This window comes from Dioscorea cayenensis, chromosome 8 (genome assembly GCF_009730915.1).
Source record: "Dioscorea cayenensis subsp. rotundata cultivar TDr96_F1 chromosome 8, TDr96_F1_v2_PseudoChromosome.rev07_lg8_w22 25.fasta, whole genome shotgun sequence".
NCBI classification, from domain to species: domain Eukaryota; kingdom Viridiplantae; phylum Streptophyta; class Magnoliopsida; order Dioscoreales; family Dioscoreaceae; genus Dioscorea; species Dioscorea cayenensis.
The window spans coordinates 2,946,407-2,958,121 of NC_052478.1; the positions used below are offsets into that span (position 1 = coordinate 2,946,407).

The 11,715-nt window shown below is 30.4% G+C and overlaps 1 protein-coding gene across 1 annotated transcript; it reads right to left on the reverse strand.

Moving 5' to 3' along the window:
• Nucleotides 1–2,913: 2,913 nt before the first annotated feature.
• LOC120266871 (iron-sulfur cluster co-chaperone protein HscB homolog) lies at nucleotides 2,914–5,261 on the reverse strand (the record flags this gene model as incomplete). Its single annotated transcript, XM_039274518.1, has 6 exons — nucleotides 2,914–2,997; nucleotides 3,210–3,269; nucleotides 3,811–3,909; nucleotides 4,009–4,101; nucleotides 4,370–4,373; nucleotides 5,137–5,261. Coding segments are annotated over 6 exons (465 nt in total), but the record flags the coding sequence as incomplete, so codon positions are not given.
• Nucleotides 5,262–11,715: the final 6,454 nt, after the last annotated feature.

Here is an 11,715-nt window from a genome sequence, read left to right on the forward strand (position 1 = left end):
TCATAAATGTATATTTTAATCTAATAACTTTAAAATATGTATTGCCAAATGATGAAAGCCTAATTCTACTGTAAAAAAAATAATAACAAAACTATAGTTATGGGTGCAGATTTATAGTCTAAATATTTGTTTTATTAGGTTAAGACGTATGGGTTAGACAATTAATTACTGACCATTATATATATATATATATAAAAGCCATGAATAAATTATGGCTAATTGTTACTAGTTAGTGCTCACTGAATCACTGTGGCCTCAAAGGAGCATTAAGATATTGCGTGATTAGTGTGGTGGTGTTTGACAACATGATTAGTGTTCTCCGTATTCTTCAATAAAGGTATTATTTAATTAACTTAATGTTAACTAATAGATTTTTCTCTGCTAATTTTACTTTGAAGGATTAGATCATGACTTAATTACCTATTATTTTACAACAATTCAATATTCAAAGTTGAGTAGGGTTATTATTGAATGATTCAAATCGAACTTGAGAGCTTTTGTTATTAAGCTTTATGTGACAAGTGACATGAACCAATTTTAAATCAACCATGTAAGATATATATATATATATTATAGTTTTACAGATAAATTAAATTTTAAGTAAAATAATTTAATCAACCTCATGTTTGAGCGACCTTCTTCAAATGAATTAAAAATCAATCATGATAAAGAAAGAATGAGTAAGCAAATAAACAACCTAAACGAAAAAATAATAAATACTACGAGTGCCATGAAAAAAAGTGTTAATTAACAATATATACAAACAAGGACACTTGTTTGCTTGCAAGAAAGGCCATATGGTGATTTGATTAAGACTTCCTTAATTAAGGGTTGAGTAGTTGGGTTAGTAGTCATTGTCATAAAAATAATTTATAGATGCCTGACTTCCACTAGTTCATCATTAAACAAACCTTGAGGACCATTACTATATAAGTGAACTCATTTGTGGTTCCTCACGTCCAAGTTGTCTTTTGACAACATGAAGCTGAACTATCATTTTTTCATTGTATTGATTTTGTTATAAATATCATAGCCTCAAAAATTTAAAATATTTTTTAAATTCACTAAATCCAAGTTTTGGTTATTGGAGAAAATATCAAATTTACCACCGGCCCAATAGCTTAGTGGTACCGGGTCACCAAAAGTTTCATGGAGGTCGCGTGTTTGGCGCTTGCTTTCCATCAGCGATCTTTGTCTTGGGTGAGGGTCTTTGTGGAGCGATTCTCCCAGCAGCGTGTTTTGACTTTCACGTGGGGGACCGTAGCGTTATCGTTTTGTGTAAAAAAAATATATCAAATTTATTTTTTATTTGTTTATATTTTTGAGCTGATGTAAAAATATTAATTGAAAAATAATCATGCAAATAAGTTTGAAACCATACTAATATTCATTAATTATGTATTTTGTGCGTATTTTTTTGTTTTGTAATAATCACATTACAAAGGAGAATGTTATAAAACCAAAATCAACAACTTCGGAAGATGAATTTATCTGTTGAATTCAGTCCCAATAAGTCATAGTTAAGTGTATAACGAAATACTTGAAATAAATAAATTTATTTACCAAAAATAAATGAATGAATGAATTATAATAATAATTATAATAATATAATTTTGACCACATGAACTAGAAGTAGTGGATGGAAAGACATATAGGTCCAAACTCCAAAGTGGTTAATGGATGATAGGGCCTAAACTATTACTTTGTTCATTGTTATTTCACCATCATCACCCTCACATTATTTGTTTTGGAGATATATAAGTGCAGATACATACACAGAGAAACAAATTACCAGTTCTTTTTTGGCTCTTGTTAGTGATGAAGAAGCCATCAGCACCTCTTCCACCCTCCCAATCACATCCATTCTTTTCTTTTTTTTCTTCTTTTCTTTATATCCATTTAACTCTGAAAAAAAACAGAAATAGAAAGATAGAGGGATAAATTGAGTGCATAACAATATCATAAATAATAATCAAATCATGTGCTTGCACGAAGAATGGGTGTTTGAATGTTTGTTTTATATAAATTTTCTTAGAGAGTACTAGTAGAAATAAGAATGGATTCATTGCACTGTTAAAGTCAATGTATTGTATATGAACGTTCATAGAATTTAATTATACAGATGTTAGTAGAAAACATGGTCTTTTATAATAATAGTATTAAAATTTAAAGTTTGGATAATATATTATATGAATTGCATTTTACTTGAAATATAAGTCTTTGGATTATTTTTCCGGTTTTTTATGTACATATAAAAATATATAACATAATGAATTCTAAACCTAACCAATTGATTTTTTACCTATTAGTATTGGATTTTAGCATAAAGTATTCATTTTGACCAAAAAACTTGCATAAAATGAGGACATGTCTATTGAGATATTAATTTCATGTTTGTGCATGTCTCTAATTTCTTTTAAATAGGGTCGTTTGTTGCTTGTTTGTCAAAAAAATAAAAATAATGATAAAAAAAAAATCCCAAACTTATGATATGCACTCAATTATTGTTTAAGACCTGGTGACAGTGATCCCAGTGAAGCAGATATGAACTCTTTGTCCTCTAACTCAGTAAGGCAACCTTTTTATTTTAAGAGCTCGTGAATATTTCTGGTTCATACCCAACCGAATTGGTCCAGAAGTTTAGATTGAAAGTGATATGTGCATCATTTAAAAAAAAACTTTAAAGAAAATCATATAAATATTGAAATTTTAGGTTACTGTTATTAGTATAAATCTCTAAAATAAATAAAGAACCACTATGATCATTCATAAAAAGCTTTGATAGAGCTCAGTAATTCACACAGAAACACCAAAGAACTCCAAATGATAGAAATGTAGTTAAAAAATGATAGATCGTAAACCGACAAGCGGTTTATTGATAGAATAAGGTTGTGCAACTTTAAATGATTTGAGTTACACTGATTGAACCTGTGATTGGATTTGTTTCAAGGTGTCAGAATCACTGGCTTCTTCAATAGCTTCTCTTATTTCCATCATCTGCACAAGAATCACCCATTCTTCATTATCAACAATTTAGAGAATGTATTTACATTAAAGGAAATGAATGTAGAAAATAATGATGGGTAAGCAAATGAAGGAAGCGGAAATAATGAATAGAGAAATCAAAATTAGTTATTTATTTGTTCATGGAATTAAGGAATTTAAAGATTAAAAACAACTAAAAAGAAGAAATTCTCAAAAACCATTACCTCAGTGAGTACATTTGGATCTATCAATGTTTTCTCTTCATCAACATGCATACCTTCAAGGTGTAATTGGGGAAAGTGGAAAAAAGAAACGCTTACCGAAAAGGAAATTAATTATTACATAAGCAGAATTGCAAAATTGCATTATATAAAGGTTTGAATAATTGCCATGTTCTGTAACTATCAATAGATGCATAATTTTGCACAATACTACATTATATGTTATATATGTTAATGTAAAATAACAAAACTGAATCTATCGGAGGCTACACTATGGGCTACTTTGCATTAGACTCCGATGAAACTTTAAGAAAGCCCTCATTAGTTTCAAGCAAGTCTAGTTCTTGCACCATTTAGCATCTCCAAAAGTCCTTCACACTTTACTGACATTGGAAATTCCATAGAATTACCTTTTCATGGACTAGACATTCCATTGTTGAGGTTGATTATCCAACAAAAGCCATACCTTCTATATTTGAATAGTAGTAAAATTGTCCAAATTGAATAAAAAATCTAATGGTATAATACCACGACAAAGATTGATCATCACTCCACAAAAGGAAAAAAAAAGGATATTTATAATAAAAAAACAAAGATTTTGAATGATTACCAGATACAACGCCCTTGATAGTGGTTTACTAAGTGTACGGTATGCATCAATAACATGAGCAGATTGCTCTACAGCAAAAGCCTTTTCTTTTTGCTTCAAAGGATAAGAATAAAATAGCAAGTTATGAAAAGGTAATGAGCATTAAAGTACTTTCTAAGTCTACATCTAAGCAAAGTCATTTTGCTCCCACACCTCATATTTTGAATGAACTAAATTAGGATGTAGCTTCTTCTGCCAATCTTTGTACTTTCCTTCTAGATTATTGTCCTTTATCTCATATGTCCTCTCCCGGTAAAAGCAAAAATACAATGAGCACTCTAGTAACTAGTATTGTTAATCATGGAAAACGGGAGAACAATCAGTTATGGCAGGTTCTAGTATTAGAGCACCCAATGCAATAAAAGATAAAAAGTTCTCTTCACATCAAACCAAGATTATTTTCAACTTTGCTTCATGAGTTTTATATATGTAGACCATCCAAAATGTTTCCACTGCAATAGGTTTTTTGATGTATGTCACTATTTTTTCCAAAATGTCACCATCTATCATGCACGTCTCTACTGGAAACTTTGAAACTATCAACTTACAACCATGCATATGCTAGGATAAAAAGAAAAGATAGGAAAGAAAGAGGCAAATTAGAAAAAGGGGGAAAAATCAGAAACCATGATAAATATTATTGTTCTACACAATTTTCTTCTTTTTGATGAAATGTGGCTTTACTTCGGAAAGAAAGTATACTTCATTTTGAGGATTCATCTCCTTATACTGAACCTTACCTTTTTCAATAAATGGCATTACCTAATATAAGTAGGTGACAACAATAGCCATGAATTCAAAAGGCTATAAGAATATCATGAAAAGGGAAGCACTTGGTGAATTTTGAGATCCTACAATTCAACCCATTTTTAAAAAGAGGTTTGTAGATTAGAATGACAGAGATTTTGAATTCTATGAAAAATACCATGCAAACAACCAATATATTACTGTGCTAAAATTAACTAGAGTGAAGGACAATATTACTTACATTGAAAAACAGATGTATGACCTTAAGGAAATCCATACATTTGCGTTTGTTCCACAAGGATTAGGTTTCCATAATTGACCACTGGAATTGAATAGAGACACGTCTGACAGAAAAACCATTTCATATATATGCATGAAGGCATATGACGTGATTATACGAACTAAAAGTCTTTCAAAATTTCAATATTTACTACTTGTACATTGCACCACGAAATAACTAGGAATTAAAAGGCATTAAAAGAGTACAAGGGAATGATAGGAAAAGATTGTAACTATTTTTAGGGGTATAATTACAGATCAAATATTTGGAAGTAGTCCACAAAGGGGTCCATGGGTTGCACACTTCGGCAAGCCTCACATACTAGGAAGGGCCATGAGGCTGCAGTCTTTCCACAACTCCAACAATGACTTTGGGATTTTGAGGTGTGCCATCATCTCCTTGATGGACTTAATTTTTTATGAAGAAGATCTAAGTGATTCTTTGGAAAACTCTGGTAAAAAAAGGGGAGGGCAAAAACGAATGAAACTTTAGCATGGAAGTAAGGGTAATTACGTGCTTCTTGGAGGTGGTGAGAGTAGAATGACGATCATCTGCATAAGAGGTAGAGAGGGGAGGTGGAGAGCTTTTCTTCGTTCCACTTCCTAGGAATGATAGGGGAAGCAACTTTTCCAGTGGTGAACAAGGAAAATGCACCTGATTTCAATTTTTCATCAATGGCCAATTCTATACCCTTATAGCAGGTTCACCTAAAGGACAATTATTAACACTGATATGGTTCACATCTTCTTGTAAAGTCGGGGCTTGGCTGGCCAAAATTCTTCGAGAGAAGTTGACAATCTCATCCAATGTTTTGAAATATGCAATTCTATTTGTTTGTAGAAACTTAGCCATTTGAATCGTACCTACAAGATATGAAAAACGACTTAGCTTAATCAAATCTTGTGATCTATCCATGCATTCAACTGAAAAGCTGAGATCACAAAATATGTGTTCATAAATGCAGAGTATACCTCAAGCTAGATAAATCCATGGACCAAAATATCAACAATCATATATCCCCATATGTTTAAAGAACCAGTGAAACCATGTAATTAGTAGTGTCCCCCTCATGTGAAGCGAAAAAACTAAAAAAGTTAAAATTGAACTAGGATTTGAACCATATTAACTACAATTTCCTGTCAACTTCAAAAGCCTACAAAATAAGCAGCTAACTCTCCCATCATAATCATAATTATTATCTTTAGTTTGCAAAAATCAACTTATAATTATTTTTTTCACACCTGTAAATTGCCCATCATTTTTCCATTAAAAAAACATAAATCCATGACAAACCCAAACCAATACCAGCGACATCAACTCAAAAGAAAAATTTTCATAACTTAAGACATAATGGCCCCAGCGTACAAGTGACAAATAAGCAGATAGGAAGTTGAGAAGCACTGGCACTCTCTTCTAAAAAAAACAAAATAAAGAAGTAGCAATTAACATGAGCACAAAAATTATTACACAAGACAAACACTAAGTTTGTGAGCCCCACCCCTTAATTAAATCCTAGACATTAATATTATTTTAATCCTAGCCGTTGATTTTGTTTAGTTTCAAAACCCTAGACACCTCTTTGGTTCCTTCCAATTTAGATCACCATTAGGAAAAGAGAAAGACTTTAGTCTCATCTTTCTGTCCCTATTTGCGGGTGGTGTCGACAGTGAGGATGGGAGAAGGGTCTCATTATCCATGGTTGATTTAGTATTATTGTTGAGGTAAGCATCCTCTTCCTCGGATCTTTGACCAAAATGTAGAATTGTTATTGTTGTTTTTTTAGATCTTGATCTATTAAGGACTGATGTTAGTGATGGATGGGTTAGGTTAGCTTCTTGTTTGAGGAGTTTGGGATTAATTTGATAGGTTTCAGACTTCGTTTTTAATAATGGCAGAAACCCCTCTTCGATATTAGGGGTCTCAAAGGCAGAATTTGGAGGAGAGTAAAATATGAAACTTATAGAGTTTGACATTGGCTAAATATCTGCCAAATTTCAGAATTTTTGCAGTTGTATCTTGTAAGATATAGCCTTTGAATGCAGGTGCCTCATGTAAGATTTCTGTGCGAGCCTTTAAGCGTTTTTGATTTATTTTATCATTTTTAATTCTGAATTAGACATTTACTTATGAATGAAAGTTGTAGATTTCGATGTTAATTAAGTACCTGCAAAATTTTAGATTTTATAAAGCTTTAGTTTGTTAGATATAACCCTATTAGTATAATTGTCTCGGATGATATTTATATGCAGAATTAGAAGATTTATGAGCATTTTTGATGATCATGGAGTTTGAATTGGGTAATGTAAAAAATAAAAAAGTTGTTTATTATTAAGTAATCTGATTTTAAGTTAAATTTCATTGTTTTTGAAGTTGTATATTGAGAGATATGCATGTTTGAAAGGGATGCGTCTGAATTTAAAGTCTACAGAAATAGTTAAAGATTCAAATAAATGTCTTTCTTTGAGTAGTGCTCTTAACCATGTGAATTTTGGATATGTTATATTTGTAGGTGTCTAGCTTTCTTAGTATCTTGAATTTTGTGATTTGGAAAAGTATAAAAAAAGTTATGCTGGATTCAGTTCTCATTGGTATGAGTCCTACTTGAATCATTCTTTTGTTAATCTTTTTATATATATTTCTATTCCAGTGAGTTCCTTTGTTAATGTTCAGAATCTATAATAGTTCAAGTAGAGAGAATTGATCATTCTAGTTAGGTAATTATAAATCTAGTGTTATGCATGTTCGTATGATATTGTTGAAATCTTTAGAAGTTAGGTTACCTTAGCACTTTTTTCAATTTTCTTACTTGTGTTAAATAGGCTTTTGATATCTTTGGAAATCATTCTCTAATATAGGGTTTTATGAGGAAACTTGTTCGATTTGGGATTTGGAGTTTTGGGCATTAATCAGGTAAGTATCCCACTTATAAATCCTATTATATGTATATACTTTGGTTTTTTTATCATCTAGAATTTTTTAGAAAAGTAATGATTTTTTTTATTTAAATTTTGAATTATTTATTTATTATTATTTTATAATTATTCTAAATTATTTTAAATTTTGAGTTAATGATATTTTATTTTGGATTATAATTATCTGAAAGGTTTAAATATTTATTTAAATCCATATTATTTAAGTTCCAAATTTTAGATATTTTATTTATTTTCTAATTAATTATTATTTTTATTTTTTATTATCTGTTCATGTTTGGATTCAATTAATTGATTTATTTTGATATGATAAAAAAGGGGTCATGCGACTGCTAAAAAACTTTTGCCTAGCAAATTACTCGTATTTTGCCCAATTTTAATTTTGATAATTTATTGTTTTGTGAACATGAAGTATTTTGACATAGAAACTAGTCCCCAATTAATTATGCACTAACTCTGTCACTAGGGGTTAAACACTGACCATGTCGACATGTATTCTGATAAAGAAACTATAGTTTTCCACCATTTTCCGTCAGTGAAGAATAACGACCTATGATAATTCTAGTTCGGGTCACCGAGAGTAAACAAATGAACTTTGATATTCTGGTTCGGGCCACTGAGGATAAATATATGAATTTTGTTATTTTATTTTGACAATAGTTATTTGGGGACCAATATGCTCAGTTTTTACATCTGTGTTCATTTGAAATTAAATTTGATTTCTGCTTTTTGATTTTTATAAATTATGATTTTTTTTGTAAATGATCCCTATATTTTTAATGGGTGTTTATTGGGTTGTCAAGCTCATAAATGTTGTTGATATCTCTTTTCAGATCAAGAGTAGAGTTAAGTGGCAGATAGCTTAGCGAGGATCATTGAGTGACAGATAGCTTAGTTGAATGACTGATTATGGGCATTTGAATAAGTTTGTATTGTTTTTGTAAACCACTTAGTATGTTTTTTGTTCTATTTTGTATCAGGTTTTGAGGCCTTGTATGTCTACTTGATTTCTGCCTTGTAGGTGTACAGTCATTTGGCGGGCGTCTAGGGTCCACTGAGTCGGGTTCGAGGCATGACAAAGTTACCATTGAGGATGCTAAAAGAAACATCAAATCAGCAAGAGAACAACAATAGAATATGAAACTTATTCAAACACTGAGCTGCCAACATGAGACAAGAAGGAAGAAAAGCATCCCCAATTAGTAAACAGACACCAATCACACAAAGCATCCAGTCTCAAAAAGAAAATCCAAACTTTTCAAACACTTTAATTCTAAAATCTGCGCATAGTCGACTGCAAAATTCATCCGAGAAAAAAACAATGTAGTGAAACAACATACACTCGGCATTCACAATATCAATCCAAAAAAAACTCAAAATAATAATAATTATAAAAAAACTAAGATTTCCACATAGAAAAGAGTAATTCGAGTTCCAACAAATCAAAAAGTGACAGAGGCTTGCGGAAGACCGATGAGAAGAGCCCGGAGATTACAGAGGCCAAAATCCTTGATGAAAGTTCTAAGATCTTAAAGAGATAACGATTCCGCGAGGTACATCTCGATGCCTGCTCCGGTAGTCATAGTACGACATCTCGGTGCCAAGGCAGCGGAGTTCCAATCCAACCCTCCATCGTCGCAAGGGTGTGACTCGCGAGAGATGGGAAAAGAGAGAAGCTTGCTAAATAAGAAGTGAGTTTTCTTATAAATCCCTCCATTATAAATTTATTTTCATAGAAGTCCTCATAGGTTTCATTACTTTTTTTAGTGTTGCCGATTTTTTTTTTAACCTTAAAATAAAGAAAATATCTATATCCACAAAATATTAATTTATTTTAAGCATGCAATTAACTTATTTTAAAATACAAATCAATTCGTTTAGTGGGTAAAAGAGGCCTTTATGGGATAGTAAAAAAAAAACTTTTTTTTCTTTGCATTTTCCCCGAGAATATATTGTGAAATTTTAACATTGATTTTTTTTTTAAAAAAAAAATTTAACGAATCTAACGCCTTGGGTGATCTTGAATTAAATATCCCTGCAAAGGTCAAGCGCAAGCTATTGTAAATTAATATAAATGTTTCATGGAGAAAGTATATATAAAAAAATTTATGAGATGGCAATCAATGTATAATACAGTGGATTGTCACATTGTAGTGGGTGAATTAAACCCTATGCGAGCTTAGTAATGTGTGTAGTAGCACTGTTTATCATTTATTTTTCGGTTAATATTGTTTGTTGTATGATTCAAGTGAGTTTCAAGTTGCCTTTTCACATGAGAATTTGTATCATCCCCTCCAATGTTATAAATGGTAGAGGAACTTATGTGCTTGGTATGATTTTTATAAATCTTCTAAGAGTGCACGTAGTAGACTTTCTATTTGTCTCATGTTGCACATTGCCCAATTAATAAGTTCTTAAATTCGGCTTAGAAGGTTGATAAATTATAGTAAAAGGAGTATCTATGTATTTATCTATCTCTTAACAAACTCTTAAGTAGAAGTCAATTGTCGCTTATTGCTAAAAAATAAAAGATAAAAACTATTATGGAATCGGAGTTTAATAATGAAAACCATATACATTGAACAAATTCATGTAAAATTAATTTTGTTTTGCATATACACTTAAAAATAAACTCAATTCATTCATTGTATGTAAATTTTACATCTTTTTTTAATAGTGATTAAATAGACATATTTTACATATATCCCTCTAATATGTGTGCGACAAAGAGGATGCATGCAAATTGATCTTAAAAGCTCTATAAATAAAATACTTAAAAAAAAATATTGTAGGCACGAACACTCATTAATACATATATAAATAATTACTAGTATTTTGATGCAAAATTCGATTAGATTTCTAACAAACAATTCGTATAGTTTTGTAGTAATTTGTTTGAGGGGGAAAAAATGCTTGGCCTTTACATATATAAACATTTTCTCATGAAACGATACAAACGTTTTTTTGTAACCTCAAAACAGTTTGTAGCATGTTTTTAATAATTATTTTATTATTTATTATTTTTATAGTTTTTCTCATTGAGGTTTTCATTGTGACAGTTTGTAAAACTGTTTATCTACGAAAAACTTTCATATCATGTGTATTTTATGAAACATATTTTTAAAAACTTAAATTTAAATTCAATCAATTTAATACTTTGTCATAAAAAATATAATTTTATTACATTTAAGATTTTTATCACTATTACTTTGTAATAAAGTAGTTAGTATTTGATTTCCTTTAAATTTAAAAGTCTAAAATCAAATTCCACCTATGACTCGTTCACATTCTTTTTAATATTTTTTATTATTTATATTTTATGTGGAAATGTGAAATAAATTTTCAGAGACAAAATTATAAGGTTAGGTTTAATAAAAAAATTAAGCTAAAAAATAAATATCACTTTTCATAGTTTTTTAAAAAAATACGGTTTTTAATAGAAAATTGAACCAAAAGATTTAAATAAAAATGAAGAAAAGAAAATGGAAAAAATTATTTAAAAAAATTATCGTACTTTTAATAAATAAATGGGATATTAAAAGCAGCATAATTCATTAATTTGTCATTATCCCAATAACACTCATTAGATCATCCATAACAAAATATAGACATGCGTCGAAGATCAATTGGACAAGAAAATCAGAAGCTGTTCTAGAAAACACAGCTGATCACCAAAAGATGATCCCACATTCAATTAGCCATTCAAGAAGCGCGTCACTGAGACGGTAATCTCACCTTCAATCCCACTTAAAAAATCTTAAACCGACCAAAAACCCGACCCAGAAAAAGAAACCCAATCTCATCAACCGTCGAAAGGAACAAAACACGAACATCCCCAAACCGGTCAGTGTTCGCGGTCAAATTCAATACACAAACAATAAAAAATACGTATACCGTATAGCA